Raw genomic sequence first — 21,166 nt, 5'->3', positions numbered from 1 at the left:
AGTGTAATGATGGGAGGAGAGAAAGAGAGGAGGGAAAGATCTGCAGATGCTGCTCCACTCGCCATCAAGAGAGTTAAGGACCGTGAGCTAAGGAATGCAGCAGAAGCTGGAAAAGGCAAGGAAATGGATTCTTTCCTAGAGCCTCCGAAACAACATAGTTCTGCTGGCTCTTGATTTTTGGCCATATGACCTCCAGAACTGTAGGATAATGAATACGTGTAGTTTTAAGTTTATGGTAATTTGCTATGGCATCAATAGGAAACAACGATTTCCCAGAGAACGTCAGAGTGATGGTAGGAGGTAAGGTGGTTTCAACAACTGGTGAATTCAACAGCTTAATGACATACTCATGGTCCTAAATTATTTATAAATTTTCTCTTGGACACCCTCAGTGTGCTTTTTGCTTTTGTTTTCAGGCCAGTCTTTTTTTTACAGTGACAAGATTGCTGCTTTGGTTCCAAGCATCGCATCTCACACCTCACTCACTGTTCAGTCAGGAAAGGAGAATGATCTTTGTGTTTATTTTTCAGGTATAAAGGACACTTTCTCATAATAGCAGAATACTTTTTGACCTGTATATGCACCGCTTTTTGTACTCACTTTCAAGTCAAGACCGCTAAAGGAGACATTGCAAAGGGTTGTGTGGAGGCCAAGATGTGATGCTGAATAGGTAAGTGACATTTGACTTTCTGGATGTTCTTGCCATGTTTGATAAGGATGAGAATTGGCATTCAGCGCAGTCTGCCTTAACTGGAGAGTCTGTTGAGAAGATGTGCATTTACTGAATACACAGTTAATAAAGCATTTTGCATATAGCATCATAGGATTCCAATCAAAATTTAATTCAGGCCAGATACTTTTGAGTGAGTAACTGTGGAATTGCCCATTACCTTAAAGGCTTGTAATCTTCTTTTGAAAGCTCTGAATGCAGACTTCCTTCCAAAATGATGGAAATGGACTTGTTTGCTTGTAACAGTGCCCTCTTGAAGTCATTTTTGCTCCCCGAATAGATTTTATTGACCTATTCCATTTATTGACTTATTCAGTTCATTATACCCAGTTTGCTTGGAGGCTGAGCAGGAGAATGATATCAGGGTTCATCAGCATAATGTAGTCGGTGTAGAGACTGGCTTGGAAGTCTTCACGAGGGTGGTTGCCGCTTCACCAAGGTTTCCACAGGAGCTCAGAGGCTCTGGCAGTGGCGGTCCCTGTGGGGACGAGGTCCTTTGTGGTCGGAAGGCAGCTGATGAGAAATGGCTCCGAGTTCATCGAGACCTTCTGAAGTTGTGCTAGTTCTCAAGCAAGAAATGAACTCTTGAAGTGTATTTTCAAGAAGTAGATTTAAAACATAATATTTCTTATGGGAAAGAGCTTTGGGGCCATGTCCAGCCTTATTTACTGCATAAATCCTCTGCAGCCACCAAACTCAGTGACAGGAGGGCTGAGGTCATCAGGGCAGAAGTGTGGTGCCGTGGAAGGTCTACTGGGCCACGAATCAGGAGACAAGGTTTCTCGGCGTGGCCTGCCACTAACTCCCTGGGCAGGGCTGGGAGGGGGCAAACCTCTGCTTACCTTTTCCTTGAAGGCAAGGAATATGTCCTGTACATACTACTACTGCCACTACTACCACTATTACTATTATTTCTTGAGTGCTTACTGGGTGCTAGGTATAGGAGTAGGTGCTTTACATATTTTAGCTCATTAAATCTCCGCGTGCCAGAGAATGTCAGCGTATCTCCATTTTACACATGAGGGAACTTAAGCTTTAAGAGGCTCAGTGATGTTGCTTAAGATCACATGGGTGTGAGGGAGTGAGAGCCCAGGGCTGTCCTTGTCCGTGCTGTCAAGGCACAGCCTTCTTCAGGATCTGTGACATTCAGGGCTGGTCTTTGCAGCCCCTCGACTTTACAACAGTGATTCTCAGCATTGCTTGCACATTGGAATCATGGGGGGAGCTCTAAGGAATACTGATGACAAGGTCCATCCCCAGGGCTGCTGATGTAACCCATCTAGGGTGAAGCCTGGGAAATGGGATTTTTAATGCTGTCTGGTTTATTTGATGCTGCAGTCAGGGTTGAGAACTGTCACTACCAGCTTAGTTTCAGGGACTGGGGAGAGAAGGCCGGGAGGGCCGAAGCACTTTCCGATTTTGGAGTTCCAGTTTTCTGAGAGCTGGCTTTTCTTGGAATGGCTTCTTGAGATCGTTTAAATGCTAGATTTCTGGGACCAGGAATGAGCTTCAGTGCAGCTCTACAAATGTAGAGCACTTGGAGAGAGAAAAAAGTAAATATTTGGGAGGAACACTTGAATGAGTTGGTTTAGAAAAGATTTGAGGCCAAAGGGAGTTTCTGTTTTAAGAGAGGAAGCGTCTGTGTGTGATGATGTGATGTAAGTTTTCCACAGTCAGTCTGGATAGAACTAGAACCAAAGCCAATGGCCAGGATGAAAAAGGCCACATCTTTGACGGGCAATATAAAATCAGCCACATATTAGATGAAATAATACAGTTAGGAAGGGAGTCATTGGCTCACTTCTTGGATGCCCATTTAACTGTTACGTGACCAGAGGCCATTTAGCAAGTTACTTTTTCTAGTGCACTAAATGGTGTAGCAATTGGGCCAAAGAGTTATTTACTTCTGAGCTATCCATTCAGCTACCTGCTCTTCAATGCTGAAAGCTTTTCTTATATTAAACAATGGGGTTTGTTGGACAAAATGTTATTTCAAAGACCAAGAACCTTCTAGGTGTTTCATAGAGTGAATTTTTTCCTACTTAGATAGTCTTGCTTGTTCCCCTTAACTTTCCATCAGAAATGAGTTTCTGGTCTGAGGTAACTGTGTGAATTAAAAATCCTCAAGACTAAGGAGGAAAGAAAGGAGGAAGGGTGAGTATTTGGAAATTAATGGAAGGAATTAGGGACAATTTTCATGAATGAGTAAAATTAAGACTGATAACTGTGTTCCCTAAAGCAGAGGGGGGCTGTATCTTCTGGAACACTCTTAACGAAAATGTATACCGGTCTTCATAAAATGGTATTGAGCAGATGGCAGAATGAATTTGTTATCATTATTAAGAATAGACTTTTAATTGGTCCTCACATTCAGACATCTCAAGCGTAAGAATTTTGAGTTGACCTGCAGGAGGAGAAATTCTAATTAAAGGAAAAGGTAAAATGAGGAGTTATTTCCTGAATGTAAGCCTGAATGCCACAGAGAATTATCTTTTAGCAAGACCTGGACAGGAACAAGTTTAATCTCTCTCTGAGTTCATGGAGAATTGTGTTTCAAGATCGACTTTCAAAGTAGTTTTAATAATGTCAAAGTACTAAGTATGTATGAGACTGGATAAATTCAGTCTTCCTTTTCTCACGTTTCAGAAAACTAATTGTGAGTAGATTATTGTAGTCATGAGATATTTTGACTGTCTTACAGCACTAATGATAAAAGCAGGAATCAAAGAAGAATTAAAGCTACAACAGGTCTTTTATTCACTCCTGTATGAGAAAGAGTATTTTTCAATTACATGCTTTTTCAAACACAGCTTGAATAAATGAACATTTCTCCACATCGATATTTAAAAATTAAGTACTACTGCAGGCGGCAGAACTGTCTCTTAAAATAGGACTATAATTGAACATTTTATGTGGATTACAATAACCACATAGTTCTCTCTTATACTGCTTTATCATATTTTTTAAGTTCTATGGGTGATGTTTTCCATAATCAGAAGGTACTACTGTACTTTCCTTTTTATTTTGGTGGTAAAAACATCAGGCTCAATGATTGTGCCTGCCTGGATACTTCGAGGTTCCTAAGATCTGTTTTCTAGAGGGTAAACTAGAATTTGGACTAAGGAATAAAATGAACTCCATAATGTTTCCCATTGTCTCTCTACACAGCAATTTTCTGGTTAAGTTTATTCTAGATTCACAGCTGAGGGAGTAGAAATAGCTCAAGGAAATCAGAGCAGACAGAATTGGGGTGCTGGAAAAGTTGCCAGGGCCAACCATTTGATTTTGAACACATTGTTTATGTTTTCCTTTGTTTCAATGTCTTTATTTGTCAAAGGACATTTGCCGGAGACCAATTTATGAAAGCAAATAGCTCTGGCAGATGTTGGTGTACTTTGATAATAGATTGATGTATTTGTTAACTTTTGGCTTTCATCACCCACAGAGTTATGAATTTCTGCCACTATTGGCAGTGATGGTGACCATTAAGAATTCATCATGGGGAGGTTTCTCTTCCTTCTTCCTCTTTCTCTTTTTCCTCTTCTTTCTGGGTAAAGTACACAGCTCTGAATGCTAGGGAAGTGTCTTGCTGTTCATCTTTTAGCTGATGACTCATCAACTTAACCAAGAGAAAATCAAAAGCTAGAAAACACAAAAGCTAGAAATCTCACATATAAGTTTTTACCTGGTATCTTAAATCTGGTCTTTAGACAAATCATATTTGGTGTTCACAATGTTTTAAAAATTGAACATAATGCCAGTATTTATGAATCAGGAGATTTTGCATAAAAATCCAGATTTTAACATCCACTGGACGATAGACCATGTGACAATAGAGTGTCCCCTTCCCCACACAGTCTCACAAGCATGAGTAGTTGCAGCCCTATGTGGATGGGGTGTGCATATGCCTGTTCTCCAGAGCCCCCCCTCTCCTTTCTATCACTTGTCTGTCCCTGCTGGACATTTGAGTTCCCCTCTTTCGTATCTTTCCCCTCTGGCTGTAACCTTGCCCTATTGTACACCTGTTACAATGCTGAGAATATTGTTAATCTTAAATGAATATCATAAATAAAGGAAGCATCTGACCCATTATGTGACTTTTACCTCAGGGTATTTGTTGATTCATCCATTTCCCTTCCAGGAGTCTGTCTTGTGATGATTAAAAACCTCTCTTAGAAATAGACTGGACCATTCATACCCTTTCCTTGCTTCCCTGCTTCTTCAACTTGGCATCAGATCTGGGGCACCCTATGATTCTTAGTATTTACAATAGCGGATAGTAATCATAGCTGTTTAAGACATCACCTGGGAAGGCTTGTTTAAAATGTGAATTTCTTGTCTTGTTCCTGTCTGGAGCCCCCAGATCTGCATTTTAACACTCTGGAGATTTTAACATTAAGATATTTGTTTAAAAGGCATACTGGTATTAGAACATGATTGCTGTAAACTTGGAGGAGGAGATGGTCTCTTGACTAGAAGTTCAGGATTTGAGGGAGTTCTGAGGTTTTCAACCCCTAAGTAATAATCATTTGAACCTTTTCCTCTTTCCTTCCAACCAGGATGAGTGTCTTTGCCATTAGCCAGCCCACAGTTACTCTGAACCCACAATATACGCTGTGGGAGTTTGCTGTGTTTGTGTCTACATGCCAGTAACACGGGATATTAAAAGGCCAAGTGAGCTTGTGTCAGTGAAATATCAACACACAAATTAACTATAAGGATAATCACTGTGGCTTCTATGTTATAATCAGAAATAGAACTTTTTTTTTCTAGATTTGTTATAGTTTCAACTGGAGAATGACACATAATGGGAACAGCAGCATTTCCTGACAGCATAGCACAGATACAAAACACTTAGCATGCAACTTAATTTAATTACGTTTAATTGCTCACATGCTGCATAGAGAGACTTCCACAGACACTGTGCACCCATCAACAACAACATAAAGTAATGGCTTCCATTTCTTGGCCAAGTCCACTGACAACTCTATTGACCCAACGCCAAATATTTGTATATCTTACTGAGCATCTTGCCAGAGGTCTTTGCAGGGGAAGACATTGACCCAGCCAGGCCTTGGTGTTCCCACATGTTGGAAATCAACTGCTTCTTAAATTTCACCGCCTTACGTATACTGCTCTGTAATGGTACTTAGCTGGTTTGTGGTCTGATTTGATGAGCATTTCAAAGAACTTGAGTTTTTGGAATATGAAGACATGTTCATGGGTAACAGGAAACTGACTGTCTTTATCTTGTCCCTAAAGAGCGCAGAATAGGGAAAGAGAAATAAAACGTCTTAGTGAGCCTTTATGCAAAAACACTTACTATTTCTACAAAACATTTACTATTTTTGCAAGTCACCAAATATTGCTTAAAGTGTTAAAGGTTCACCTTAAATATATCATAATTTTTTTTGTTTAGTTGTTCAATATATATGCATGAAAAAATATTGGAATTGGCCTTTTGATTAAACCCAGTGAATAGCGCTGATAAAACTAAAATTTAAAAATTTTGAGGCAGGGTCTGTAGGTCTGAGGATTATTAGCTTGGCGTTTAAAGTTGGAGAATATCATGTTCTCTCAGGCAAACGGTCCTGCACATCAAAACTCTTCAGTTGAAATGAAGAAGAAATTTGAGGGAATTATTTTATAATCCCAATCAATTTGGAGTTTGCATTAATGGAATATCCATCACACCTGAGCAATAAGGGGAGAGAGAAGTGACAGCAATGACCCAGTGTTACGTGAGGGATTAAATCTTTTCATTTTGCCCACTTCTCCTTTCCTCTTGAACAGTGTTATATATAATTTTGACATAAACCAGGATAAAGTTCTCCCAGGAATAAGTCTAAAGAACAGTGTTTAAAATTATTGCCTTTTCTCTAGATTTGATCTCTCTCTCTCTCTTTAATTAGATAAGACCATAATTTCACTGAATGGCATTCAGTGGCCTGTATCTAGGGGAACACATCTGCTCCCTCCCTTGGGAGGAAGGCCAGTAGTTCTATATGGGATCAATAAAATAATAACTGCTCTGCCACTTAGCAAGCATTCACTTGACTATCCCATTTATTCTTCACAAAAACTATGAGGTAACTGCTATTATGATTCTCTTTTTACAAAAGAATAGACTACAGCACAGCTCAGACTAATAACTTTTCCAAGACCATGCTGTTTGCAAATGATGGAGTTGGGACTTCAGCCATCTGATTCCAGAGGCTGTCTTCTTAACCACTTTGCTTAGGAAAAGAAGACAATGTATTTATTTTAATGTGTCTGTTTTATCCTATCAGTAAAATATCATTTCTAAGTTTAGTTGTCCATATGGACCCTTTTCCCTAATCTTTTCAACAGCCTGAGGTTTTTTTTTTTTCTTGAATGCAGGAGGAGAAGATTGGGTTTCTATGTCAAAATTAGGGAAAAAATTAAAATCCAGTCTCTAGTTTCTGGAGATCATTGGTTCTTAGAAATATTAACATTGGCATTATTCCATAAAATACTTTCTTTGTACAATAATAGAAAAGTTCATGAGCAAATTAGGTACAATGTCTCACTGATTTGAAAGCTAATTCAAACAAATTGGTTCTTGATAAATCTTTGTAAGAGTCTTTGAAAGCTATTAGAAAGGAAATGAATTTACCCAAAAATTACAGGAATAATGTAATGAGTTGTTACTTTACTAGTTAATCCCTGAGAAAGTAAAAGACAAAATAAAAAAGTACTACAAAAAAAAAGCTTAATTCCTATTCAACAGTTCTCTGTATCTACTGGGTTTTATGCCAACCCAGCTGTTGATTTTAAGCCATTACTGACTTTCTTGCTTTAACACAATTCTACAATTGGCTCAATCTTTCAAATTAAAGTAGATTCCAAATTAGAAATGGATTGTGTTCTAATAGTTTATTCATTGGCAGCTTGGAAGTTGGAAAACATTTTGCTTCAGAAAAATAATACATTATAAACATTGGCTAGGTCCCCAAACTACCATAGAAAATAATATAAATTGAAATGGGAAAATTAATACCGCTATATTTCCCAGTTTAGCATTGTAGGTCTGTAAGCCTGTAATGGTTTAAGTGCAAAAACTAAAGCATTATAATACAGGCACTCTACAATTATAAACTATGTAAACACAAACCTGGAAAGATATCCATTAAAATCTCAATGGTGGTTTTTCAGGTAATGGGATTAGGGAAGATTTTCCTTTTTATACTTTTTACATCACATTAATATTTTATAATTAGCAATTTAAAAATAATGAACATTTAGTGCTTTTATGTAACTGTATATTATATATACATAATTTTATTTAGACAAAGGGTACATCTCTGCCTTTCTTCCCTCCTCCCTCTTTGAAAACACATGGCCATTGGAACACAGTGGTTGGATGTACACTTCTTGTTTCCATATCCCACATCTGCTCTGTCAACAGATCTTGTTGGCTCCACCTTCAAATGTTTAGAAACCACATCCAGTTATTGCCGTTGGCCAAGAAATAATCATTTCTTGTCTAAATTACTTTTTTAGCCTTAAACATGGTCCCCTTGCTTTCTATATTGTTTTTCTATAGTCTTTTCAAAACTGAGCTCCCTCTCTCTCTCTCTCTCTCTCTCCATATATATATATATATATGTGTATATATATATATATATATATAAATGAAAACAGTATATTATGCATCCCAATTCACTTAGAAAAAATCCAGAATCATTGGAAAGGAGTGAAAGACCACCCTTAGCTCTCTGCCTTCTCTCTCTCTGTCTTGCTTCTTCCCTTCACTGCACTCAGTACCAGCCACCTTGCCCTTCTTCAAACACCAGTCGTGGGCCCACCCAGGCCTCTGGCATTTGCTGTTCTCAATGCCTGGAGAGTGCCCCCACCTACCCACTCCAATCCCCTGCTCGTATCCCCAGAACTCTCTCTCTCCCTTCTTTATTCAGATAGTGAGGTATCTTCTGGCTACGATATAAAAAATTTCAACAATGCTTGCTCTTCAAACCCTTCATTTTTCCTTTGATTGGTTTACTTTTCTCACCGTCTAACATAATATATACTTCCTGTATTTTCATGTTTATTGATCATTATGTTACAAAGGAAAAAGCTCCACGTTGGCAGAGATTTTTGACAATTTTTTTCCTGCTGTATCTTCAGTGCCTAGAATCCAGCACGTAGTACACCCTTAAGATGTATTTGCTGAATGAATGGATGTGGGTAATGAAAGCAAAAAAAACACTGAAAGGATAGAAAAAAACCTCATGGTTAACACTTGCCCCTCAGGAGTACAGGGGAAGAGAGATATAGGGCTTTTCTCTTTATTAGTAACATTTTTTCTTTTATATATAAAAATATCTGGATAAAATATAAAACTCTGGCAGATGAATATCTTGATATTTGTAATATTAGTTTCTGAATGTTTATGTATTTTGAAAATTTTCATAAAGACGTATTTTAGTAGCTTTCCAATAATTAATGGTAAAGCACATATTCCTAGCATTCCATAGAAGGACTTTTATGATGGATCCTGCTAACTTCTCCATCCTCACTGATTTCCCTACTTTTAGTTTTCTCTGTAGTCATGATTTCTTCTCTCTTCTTGTCTTTTTTGCTCCACTGGGATGACCTTTCCATTTTTCTTTGCCTGTCCTTCCTGACCCAGGTTCCTCTCTCTGCTCCTATAATAGAACTTTCTACAAATGAAACACAGTTTTCATGCTGCCTTGTAAAATTCAAATAAAACTGGCTCAACCTTTGTATCCCACATCCAGTGGGAAGTCTAGTGCTCTCTCCAATATTTGTGAGAATTCTTGCAGACCTATTAATTATGGTTACCCTTTGATTTGATTTCCTGCCACTGATGAATTAGATAACTCATTCTCTCACCAACTATATTTGTTCCATTTTCTCTTCCCCAGATAAGTTAATCGTGAAACCAGGTCCCTATTTCTTGATTTTCCTCCTTCTCCTCAGAGGAGACAAATGTGTATACACTTTTTTTTTAACATCTTTATGGGTGTATAATTGCTTTACAATGGTGTGTTAGTTTCCACTATATAACAAAGTGAATCAGCTATACATATACATATATCCCCATATCTCCTCCCTCTTGCGTCTCCCTCCCACCCTCCTTATCCCACACCTCTAGGTGGACACAAAGCACCGAACTGATCTCCCTGTGCTATGCAGCTGCTTCCCACTAGCTATATTTCTTTTTTTTTTTAAACTTTATATTGGAGTATAGCCAATTAACAATGTTGTGATAGTTTCAGGTGCACAGCAAAGCAACTCTAGCTATCTATTTTACATTTGGTAGTGTATATATGTCCATTCCACTGTTTCACTTCGTCCCAGCTTATCCTTCCCCTTATCCTTATCCTTCTCCCCTTCTTCTTCTCCCCCTTCTTCTTATCTTCTCCCCTTCCCCTTCTCTAGTGTGTGCTCAAGTCTATTTGCTACATCTGAGTCTTTACTCCATTCTTGTCCCTATGTTCTTCGGAACCTTTTTTTTTTTTTTTTAGATTCCATATATATGTGTTAGCATATGGTATTTGTTTTTCTCTTTCTGACTTACATTACTCTGTATGACAGTCTCTAGGTCCCTCCACCTCACTACAGTTAACTCAATTTCATTTCTTTTTATGGCTGAGTAATATTCCATTGTATATATGTGCCACATCTTCTTTATCCATTCATCTGTCGATGGACACTTAGCTTGCTTCCATGTCCTGGCTATTGTAAATAGAGCTGCAATGAACATTGTGGTACATGACTCTTGTTGAATTATGGTTTTCTCAGGGTATATGCCCAGTAGTGGGATTGCTGGGTCGTATGATAGTTTTATTTTTAGTTTTATAAGGAACCTCCATACTGTTCTCCATAGCAGCTGTATCAATTTACATTCCCACCAACAGTGCAGGAGGGTTCCCTTTTCTCCACACCCTCTCCAGCATTTATTGTTTGTAGATTTTCTGGTGGTGGCCATTCTGATTGGTGTGAAGTGATACCTCATTGTAGTTTTGATTTCCATTTCTCTAATGATTAGTGATGTTGAGCATCCTTTCATGTGTTTGTTGGCAATCTGTATATCTTCTTTGGAGAAATGTCTATTTAGGTCTTCTGCGCATTTTTGGATTAAGCTGTTTGTTTTTTTGATATTGAGCTGCAAGAGCCGCTTGTAAATTTTGGAGATTAATCCTTTGTCAGTTGCTTCATTTGTAAATATTTTCTCCCATTCTGAGGGTTGTCTTTTCGTCTTGTTTATGGTTTCCTTTGCTGTGCAGAAGCTTTTAAGTTTCCTTGGTCCCATTTGTTTATTTTTGTTTTTATTTCCATTTCTCTAAGAGGTGGGTCAAAAAGGATATTGCTGTGATTTATATCATGGAGTGTTCTGCCTATGTTTTCCTCTAAAGTTTGATAGTTTCTGGCCTTACATTTAGGTCTTTAATCTATTTTGAATTTATTTTTGTGTATGGTGTTAGGGAGTGTTCTAATTTCATTCTTTGACATGTAGCTGTCCAGTTTTCCCAGTACCACTTATTGAAGAGGCTGTCTTTTCTCCATTGTATATTCTTGCCTCCTTTATCAAAAATAAGGTGACCATATGTGCGTGGGTTTATCTCCGGGCTTTCTATCCTGTTCCATTGATCTATATTTCTGTTTTTGTGCCAGTACCATACTGTCTTGATTACTGTAGCTTTGTAGTATAGTCTGAAGTCCAGGAGCCTGATTCCTCTAGCTCCGTTTTTCTTTCTCAAGATTGCTTTGGCTATTTGGGGTCTTTTGTGTTTCCATATAAATTGTGAAACTTTTTGTTCTAGTTCTGTGAAAAATGCCATTGGTAGTTTGATAGGAATTGCATTGAATCTGTAGATTGCTTTGTGTACTATAGTCATTTTAACAATGCTGATTCTTCCGATCCAAGAACATGGTATATCTCTCCATCTGTATCATCTTTAATTTCTTTCATCAGTGTCTTAAAGTTTTCTAGTACAGGTCTTTTCTCTCCTTAGGTAGCTTTATTCCTAGGTATTTTATTCTTTTTGTTGCAATGGTAAATGGGGGTGTTTCCTTAATTTCTCTTTCAGATTTTTCACCATTAGTGTATAGGAATGCAAGAGATTTCTGTGCATTAATTTTGTATCCTGCTACTTTACCAAATTCATTGATTAGCTTTAGTAGTTTTCTGGTAGCATCTTTAGGATTCTATATGTATAGTATCATGTCATCTACAAACAGTGACAGCTTTACTTCTTCTTTTCTGATTTGGATTCCTTTTATTTCTTTTTCTTCTCTGATGGTTGTGGCTAAAACTTTCCAAACTATGTTGAATAAGAGTGGTGAGAGTGGGCAACCTTATCTTGTTCCTGATCTTAGTGGAAATGGTTTCAGTTTTTCAGCATTGAGAATGATGTTGGCTGTGGTTTGTCATATATGGTCTTTATTATGTTGAGGTAAGTTCCCTCTATGCCTACTCTCTGGAGGGTTTTTATTATAAATGGGTGTTGATTTTTTTGAAAGCTTTTTCTGCATCTGTTGAGATGATCATATGGTTTTTCTCCTTCAATTTGTTAATATGGTGTATCACATTGATTGATTTGCATATATTGAAGAATCCTTGCATTCCTGAAATAAACCACACTTGATCCTGGTGTATGATCCTTTTAATGTGCTGTTGGATTCTGTTTGCTAGTATTTTGTCGAGGATTTTTGCATCTATGTTCATCAGTGATATTGGCCTGTAGTTTTCTTTCTTTGTGACATCCTTGTCTGGTTTTGGTATCAAGGTGATGGTGGCCTCATAGAATGAGTTTGGGAGTGTTCCTCCCTCTGCTATATTTTGGAAGAATTTGAGAAGGATAGGTGTTAGCTCTTCTCTAAATATTTGATAGAATTCGCCTGTGAAGCCATCTGGTCCTGGGCTTTTGTTTGTTGGAAGATTTTTAATCACAGTTTCAATTTCAGTGCTTGTGATTGGTCTGTTTATATTTTCTATTTCTTCCTGGAAGGTTGTGCATTTCTAAGAATTTGTCCATTTCTTCCAGGTTGTCCATTTTATTGGCATAGAGTTGCTTGTAGTAATCTCTCATGATCCTTTGTATTTCTGCAGTGTCAGTTGTTACTTCTCCTTTTTCATTTGTAATTCTGTTGATTTGAGTGATCTCCCTTTTTTTCTTGATGAGTCTGGCTGATGGTTTACAATTTTGTTTATCTTCTCAAGGAATCACCTTTTAGTTTTATTGATCTTTGCTATTGTTTCATGCATTTGTTTTTCATTTATTTCTTCTCTGATCTTTATGATTTCTTTCCTTCTTCTAACTTTGTGGTTTTTTTGTTCTTCTTTCTCTAATTGCTGTAGGCATAAGGTTAGGTTGTTTATTTGAGATGTTTCTTGTTTCTTGAGGTAGGATTGTATTGCTATAAACTTCCATCTTAGAACTGCTTTTGCTGCACCCCATAGGTTTTGGGTCATCGTATTTTCATTGTCATTTGTTTCTAGGTATTTTTTATTTCCTCTTTGATTTCTTCAGTGATCTCTTGGTTATTAAGTAGTGTATTGTTTAGCCTCCATGTGTTTGTAATTTTTACAGATTTTTTCCTGTAATTGATACCTAGTCTCATAGCATTGTGGTCAGTAAAGATACGTGATATGATTTCAGTTTTGTTAAATTTACCATGGCTTGATTTTTGACCCAAGATATGATCTGTTCTGTAGAATGTTCCATGAGCACTTTAAAAGAAACTGTTCTGTTGTTTTTGGATGGAATGTCTTATAAATATCAATTAAGTCCATCTTGTTTAATGTATCATTTAAAGGTTGTATTTCCTTGTTTATTTTCATTTTTGATGATCTGTCCATTGGTGAAAGTGGGGCGTTAAAATCCCCTACTATGATTGTGTTACTGTCAATTTTCCCTTTTATGTCTGTTAGCATTTGCCTTATATATTGATGTGCTCCTATGTTGAGTACATAACTTAAAAGCTTTTCCACAGCAAAGGAAAACATAAACAAGATGTGTATATACTTTTGATAGTCAGGGCGTAACTGGGAATTGGGAGGTAGAAGTGCAGATTGTGGAGGAGGGGAAGTGATGCTCTAACACAGTGGTGCTTGACAGTGACAATCTTGTTCCGAATGAGCCCTTGGCTTTACCCACTACAAGGGCCACTGGCCAACTTTCCTCTTAAAGATTCCCAGCCTACTTTTCAAATATTTCCTCAGTCCCTCCCATTTGCAGCCTGCTCATAACTCCTTAAATACCAATTCATGTGTTTTGCAGAACAGGTCAGTTTCCTCTTTGTCTCTTGGCCTGTTTGGCTTATGCCTAAAGAGTCCTGTCTTATACTCACATAAGCCCATGAAGGCGCCTTCCTCCACAAGAACAGTTCTTTCTCAGAGAGGAATTCTCTGTTCAGCTTCTAATGTAACTGTGCCTTCTCCCTGAGACGCTCTTTATTGCAGTGTTAAGTTTACTTGTGCGTCTTTGTCACTAAATGAAAGCTTTGAACATAACATTTAGCTTTTGCAGGATCTTGGATCCCCAGCGACCAGCTCAGAGTATGATAATTAATGCTTGATTAGTAAGTGAAGACTGATGGTTCTCCACTTATTAGAGGCATCTATTAGAGGGTACCATTTGATCTCACATAAATTTCTTTCTTTTGGTTCTCAAAACAGACGTAAGTACGATGGAAGTTATCTTGGCCTAATAGCCTACTTGGTTTTATTACTTCCACTAGATAAGACCTGGCTTATCCAGGAGAACGTCTCAGTAGCCATCACAGCATTCAACTATAAACTATCTCGAGACAGATTGTATATTACCTGCAACCAAAACCATGCTTGGGAAAGGCTCTTTGGCTGGAACCATTGCTGGTAAAAGAATCTGGGGCAAACATCTTTTCTTCGTTGTCTTGCTTCTTAATTGAAGAATATGCCAGTGATTTGACTGTTCTTTGAGCTTCTAGAATTCCATGATTTGGATGTTTTTTCCCAGCTTTCCAAGGATCATTTGCAGCTAACAAATGAGTTGGTGAGGAAATGGAATAGCGTCTAACAATCATGACATTGCCTGTACAGGAGACACAAAATTCAAGTTTAAAAATTCTACTTTTAATGACATCCACAAATGGAAGATTGTGTTGGTAGTAAATACTTCATTGAAACTAACCAAAGCTGTTGTTTTTAGATTATTATTTTTTTGCATAAAAGACATTCATTCATTGATTTATTTTGCAAATTATTGAGTGCCAGCCATGAGCCAGGTGTTTTTTTAAGAGATGGGGTGTGGGAGTGAACAACACAGAATTCTTGCCTGCATAAAATTCTCGTGTGGCTGACAGATGATAAACAAACAATATATGATAAAATTCAGAGAGTGGTAGGTTCTAGGAAGACAAATCAAGCTGATGAGGGCTAGGGGATAGAGGCAGATGAGGGAGGGGGTCTGGAGGCTATTTAAATAGTGTGGTCAGGGAAGACCTTCCTGAGAGCATAGGATATGAACAGAGAGCTGGACATATAGAGATAATAAAACACGATTTTAAAATGCAAAGAACATGAATTTCTAGACATGCAGCTCTGGAAGTTCTCCTCATTCTAGAAGAAGGTGCTCATCCACAGCCCCTCATCACTTGAATAGCCACAAATAATTGAACTGGCTGCTCCCAACTGTCCTGAAATGTGTGTGTTGGCTTTAGTTAGGACAGTTGTTATGAGGATGCCTGTCGAATGAGAGATGAAAGCAAGGCAGACACATGGAAAGAAGTAAAGATGCCTTGGGACTTCCCTGGTGGTCCAGTGGTTAAGACTCTGCCCTTCCACTGCAGGGGGCATGGATTCCATCCCTGGTCGGGGAATTAAGGTCCTGCATGCCACAAGGCACGGCCAAAAAATTAAAAAAAAAAAAAAAAAAAAAAAAAAGAAGTAGTAGTAAAGATGCCTTCTGTGGGAAACAGGAGTTCTCCTGAGAGAGACTGAGAGATTTATGGCTTTAGTTTCTGAGGGCTTCCAACCCAATTTCTGTCCATAAGGGTCTGCTAATAAACTCTTGCCTTGAGGTAAATCCTATCTCCTTTCCTTGTAATGAAAGCACCTTGAATAAAAGAGCTTTATTTTAGGGAGTCTTGATTTGTCTGCGTCTCACTTCTAACACTGTGCTAACTGACCTGGGGCCTGTCATTCAACCTCTACTTAGACATCTAGCTATTACCCCTGGGGTTAATGACACTGACCTCAAGGGTTAGTTGCCATTTTCTGGAGCACTTAGCGAATGTTGGTTGAATCTTTATTCTTTCTCATCATAGCTTTGTCATTAACGAGCATGAAGGTATAAGAAAGTGCAGCATCGTGTTTAGGTTTAAAGAGGGCTGGAAGCACAATTTTCTCTTTTTGAAGTTTGTGGCCTGTGTCTGCAGAGGACAGACAGCAAATTATATAGCCATTACAAAAAGTGCAGGCTGCCCTGGCTTTTCATAGTTTGGAAGAGCAGAAGGTCATTTTTTTTTTTTTTTTTTTTTGCGGTACGTGGGCCTCTCACTGTTGTGGCCTCTCCTGCTGCGGAGCACAGGCTCCGGACGCGCAGGCTCAGCGGCCATGGCTCACGGGCATAGCTGCTCCACGGCATGTGGGATCTTCCCGGACCGGGGCATGGACCCGTGTCCCCTGCATCGGCAGGCGGACTCTCAACCACTGCGCCACCAGGGAAGCCCAGAAGGTCATATTTTAAGCAAGAGTTTGTGGGGGAGTTTAAGTTCAAATCTATTTGAAGTAATTAACTGCAAATACTATTCATAAATTATCTTTGAATACTTCCTTTGGCCATGATATATCACTTTTATAATTATCTAAAAACAGGTTTATGACTATTGACAAACATAAAAGTTTCTGTTTAAGTGGATTATAAAACAATATCTCTATACCAAATGGTAGGAAAGTACAACAGAGGAAATTATATTTATAATAGCAAAGTTTATTGTTTGGGACCTTTACTCCAGCTTGACAGATCAGCATATAGGCTTTTGGTTTATGTCCCTGGATCACAAATAATCTGTATCCTTTAGTTTCTTATCAATAAAAGGGAAAGAATATTCCACAGAGCATCACAGGGTCATTAGCACCAATTCGAAGATTACTTTCAAATGCACTTTATTTGCCAGCAAAGGGTATGAGCAGATTGAAGGGAATGCTGGAGTTTCCCTGTAAAGAATTGCTTCTTGCATCTTCTTTGTAGCAGATTATCTCTTCCCTAAAAGAGCCTAGGTGAGATTGCAAAGGGCAGGAGGGGTGAGGGCAACATCCCTGTAATGGACGGGTTGGATTTCATACCTACCAAATGCTGGCACACTCTTACATATATTTCCAGGAGAATTTAGTCTCAAGTGACCGCTTCCAGGCCCCCCTTAATTGTTCCTTCTTAAAGTGAGACACACTTCTGATTTCATATCGTTCCTTCTCAAAGAATGGGTTTATATTATTTTGTTTTCAAGAGGATCAGACAAGCTGCTTAATCTCTCTGGGTCTTGTAGCCTCAACAGTAAGAAAAGGGGATGAGCTCTAAATCTCCTCCCTAGCAGCACATTTCTAGCATTCAGTTGCAAGTATGAATTTTGATTGATATCAGCAATATCTTACTGACTGCTAATAAAAAACTTAAACTTAAGTCAAATAATATTTTTCCGACCTATCCAATGATATGACGACAACTGCTACCAAGTAACTCATGCTGAGTCTTACTTGTGCTACCTCATTTAATCGTCTCAGCAGCCCTATGAGATAGATTCTATCACTTTCTCCATTTTACAAATGAGGAGAGTGATCATAAAACATGTCACATTCATAGAATCATAGAATTTTATAGCTGGAATAGGCCTTGGAAGGCATCTAACCCATTCATTTTTACTTGATAATGCTAAGATCAGGAATTTTATGTGAGCTACCCAGCACTGACCAACTATTACAAAACTGGTACTACAACCCAGGTTTCTTCATGCTCAGGCCAATGTTCCTTCTACTTATATCACTTTCATAATAGAACATCACATGTAAGACACACATAAATATCACTTAAATTAACTCAACTGGGCTTCTAAGCACAAATTTAAATCGTATTTCCTTCTTTGTTTTATTGGTGCAACTGGCAGGAGTTCCCCAAATGTCACCAAATGTTTTTCACTAGTCCTTTTCCAACTTAATGCTTATATTCTTATTGGAGGTCACCATTCAGTGGCTGAAAATGTATATTATCAGTTGTGTATTTAGCTCTTAATAATATTCAAACCTCCTTTAAATTTGATCGCATTCAGGCCCTGAATTCAGGGTTTAAAGGGTAATACTCTTTGTTCTTTAACCAGTTTAATGCTTGTTTTAGAATAGCACTAGGTATACTGAGGCCCAAATTACTTTTGCATTAGGATAAGCATCATGAAAAATAGATTTGAAGGAGTTGTTTACCTTTGGAGTAAGGCAGTTGTTTTCAATTGGGAGAAATGTTGTCTTCCAGGTGACATTTGGAATGTCTGAAGACATTTTTGATGGTCATAACTGAAGGGGGAGAGGCAGGTACTACTAGTGTTTAGAAGCCAGGAAAAACTGCTGAACATCCTTCAATGTCCGAGACAAACTGCTATAATACAGAGTTATTCAGTCCAAATGTCAAGAATTCAGAGGTGGAGGAAGCCTGGGGGAGGATATACTACACATGTCCATATCTTTTTTTTTTTTTCACCAGGAGAAGGTCTAACTTCCTTATAGGTTACTCTTTCAGTTTTACTAAATAACCAACAGACAGAATAACTCAGATGCAGATTTGTTCTTGACAACAAGGGAAAAGACTGTGATTGGAATCTGTTCCCAGCTTTGAAATACAGGGACCCATACTAGAAAGAGACCTCTTTAACAGAAAAAAACCAGCTGGCAATAGAACATGTCCAATTGCCAAGCTGTTCAGCGCCTCTAGATGGCATTGCCTGAATCTTTTGACAGAGGATATTAAGCGCTTTGAGTATTTAATTATGTATATCAATTTTATTTGAAAATACTGTATGTAGGCAAGCACTCATTTAAATGAAGAATGTATTTTTTCACTCTCCTGATTTCTGACTTAATGTATAATCCTCACAGTCAAAATTCTTTCCCATAAAGGGTGAGAGATTTGATTCTTTTAGAATATATCATTGCCTTTTATTCTTGAAGTCTTCAACCTGTATAGTAAGTTGAATTATGTGCAACATATGTTCATAAAGGACAGTAAAAATTTTGTAAAATACGGATAAGAAATAATACTTACCATTTGTTGTGTGTTTGCCAGATGCTATACCAAGCACTTAGTTTATCATTAAAGTCAATCCTCACAACCATGTAAAAGATAGGTACTATAACACTTCCAAATGAACAAAATGAGGGTTAAAGATTTCTTAGAGCTAGCTCTAAATCAAGTGGCTAACTGGTGTCAGATCACTGGCAACTGTATTTGTCTGATTCTAATATCCATATACTTAACTATTATGCAATACTGTTCTAGGTTAATAAGTGAGCACGCCATTTGACACGTACCCATTTGGTGTTCCGTTATGTAGCATTTAAATGCTTGAAGTCAAGAAAGGAAAAAAAACATTACTTCTAATATGACTGATTTCCACAAATCTGTCATCCTTATCTTTCCAGGACTATCTGGAGATAGTTTCAATGTTGTTAAAATATGTTGCTTGAAGATGCTAAAGAAATTTTTTCCCTAGGGATTCAAAGCTAATCTACCAGGAGAAAAAGGATGGAACTCACCACTGTAATACCAAATTACACAGTTATGTCAGAGGCACAATAAACCTACTATTTAGGAGATATTTGCAAAGGTGAGCACAGCCCAAAAGAGCTATGGACATACGGTACCTTGGTGTTCCCTCACAGCTGGGGCCGTACCAGTGGAAACACCACCATGAAAGGCTGCTGGAGATTGTCCAAGCACTTCTGCAAGTTTACTGAGGCCTGTGACTTCCTCCTCCTTCTCATCTCCTGATTTTCCCCCTGAGCCTGGGGTTCTCTGACTACTTGAAGTCAGTTTCATCCGGAGGGCTTGATTCTCTTTCTCCAGCTTATTGATCTCTGCCTGCATTTCCTGGATAACTCTCATGAGCTGGATATTTGCTTCCATTGCCTCTTTTCAGGTCGCTCTGGTTTGTTCCTTTAGGGAGACAGATCAACATTTGCTCATGAACCAAATGCACAATCTACTCAGTGGAGCAAGTTGATCCCACCCATAAACCTTCCTGAACAATAGGTGTCACTCTTCTCTATGCCATCTTTCAGCATCTGGGGAGTTAGGCTGTCTAGGGAGGTAAAGGATCTCCATGACTTATTCATTCTGGGTTTTGTTTTTCAGAACAGAGCTTTTCTTTGTATCTTTCATTTCATATCAATCCACAGTTCTAGAATATTGCTTTGTGTCTGCAGAGGACACTCCAGAAACTTCCAGTGAGGAACAGAGTTTCTTGCTTCTGTCATGAACTCACCATCCTACCAGCCACTCAAGTTTTTTCTCTGTTGCTATTTCTGGGATCAGACGTCTCATAGAATCACCAACTGGCACGAGCACATCAAAACTGGCACATAAGAATTATTCCTTGTCTTCTCTGTAAAATATATCATAGTTCTGTACTTTTTGGGTAAATTATTAATTTTGACACCTCTTGATTAAGGGTAGCTAGCAGAGGAAGTCATATGAATTGCAGTGAGATTATTTAAATGAGACGTTGATAATTATACCTAAATCCCTTAAGATAATTTCAAGGACCAGATAATTACTTCTCAGTAGGTTTCTATCTTATAAGCATTTTTGCTGTTATTTGGTTTCAGAGTGTTTGCTTGGGCAAATACTGCCCAGAGCTATTTTGGGAATGTAAGAAGATACAGGTTAAACATTAATCTTGAATGAGAAGAACACTAACAGCTTTCATTACCTATTTCCTGAAGAGGTTTCTTTGTTGGGAATGAAAAGTACGAATCTTAGATAACATATTCTCTATAACCACTTGGAAATTCAATTCATGTTTAAACATGAATGTCTTTTTGCAATAGAGTAAAAATGATCAGATAATTTTTCATGGTGATAGTTTTCCCTGCGCATTTGTTCCCTTATGTTTTTATGTATATTGATGTGTTTTTTTTTTTGCTTATCCTAATAAATAGGATAGGCAGGTTGATTGATCCAAGGCCGTAGGTGAGAGTGATTGGAGAAAGTATTACTCCTTTTTTATTCATACTGAATTATTATATGTATTTAAATTTTATGAAGTGTTTACTCAAAAGTCAGTCTAAAAAAACAATGTGGCTGTTTTGATATACTACTTCTATTTGTATTTAAATGAATTTCAGTAAACTTTTGTGTGCCAGACTGGCTAGAAGCTATGGAAGTGGCTGTGGAAATATGGAATATGGAGTAAGATGAGTCT

The 21,166-nt window shown here is 38.0% G+C and overlaps 1 protein-coding gene and 1 long non-coding RNA gene across 2 annotated transcripts in view; one reads left to right on the top strand and one right to left on the bottom strand.

Moving 5' to 3' along the window:
* Positions 1 to 8,392, top strand: part of LOC111171882 (uncharacterized) — a 46,989-nt gene extending 38,597 nt beyond the window's left edge. The window contains exon 2 of the long non-coding RNA XR_002643773.3: positions 531 to 8,392. This is a non-coding gene — a long non-coding RNA (uncharacterized LOC111171882). The remainder of the gene's footprint in view (positions 1 to 530) is intronic.
* CCDC195 (coiled-coil domain containing 195) lies at positions 5,544 to 20,498 on the bottom strand. Its single transcript, XM_089916292.1, has 3 exons — positions 19,608 to 20,498; positions 14,547 to 14,793; positions 5,544 to 5,986 (listed from the first exon to the last, which is right to left on the bottom strand). Exons 1-3 carry the CDS (start codon positions 19,867 to 19,869, stop codon positions 5,854 to 5,856), a joined length of 642 nt encoding a protein of 213 aa, XP_089772418.1. The 5' UTR covers positions 19,870 to 20,498; the 3' UTR covers positions 5,544 to 5,853.
* Positions 20,499 to 21,166: the final 668 nt, after the last annotated feature.

Source organism: Delphinapterus leucas, chromosome 8, assembly GCF_059928025.1.
Source record: "Delphinapterus leucas isolate spDelLeu-1000000601 "Yukka" chromosome 8, BTC_Dleu_Yukka2, whole genome shotgun sequence".
NCBI lineage: Eukaryota > Metazoa > Chordata > Mammalia > Artiodactyla > Monodontidae > Delphinapterus > Delphinapterus leucas.
The sequence above is the reverse complement of the archived record's forward strand: the minus strand, read 5'-3'. Positions and strand labels throughout refer to the sequence as shown.

What these genes read in the sequence shown, in the direction of transcription:
- CCDC195 (XM_089916292.1), bottom strand. Translation starts at nt 19,869, where the DNA reads ATGGAAGCAAATATCCAGCTCATGAGAGTTATCCAGGAAATGCAGGCA. An exon ending in AGCTGTGAGGGAACACCAAG is followed by an intron (nt 14,794 to 19,607) that starts GTACCGTATGTC and finishes TCTCCTGTACAG; the next exon opens with GCAATGTCATGATTGTTAGA. An exon ending in AAGCATGGTTTTGGTTGCAG is followed by an intron (nt 5,987 to 14,546) that starts GTAATATACAAT and finishes TGCGCTCTTTAG; the next exon opens with GGACAAGATAAAGACAGTCA.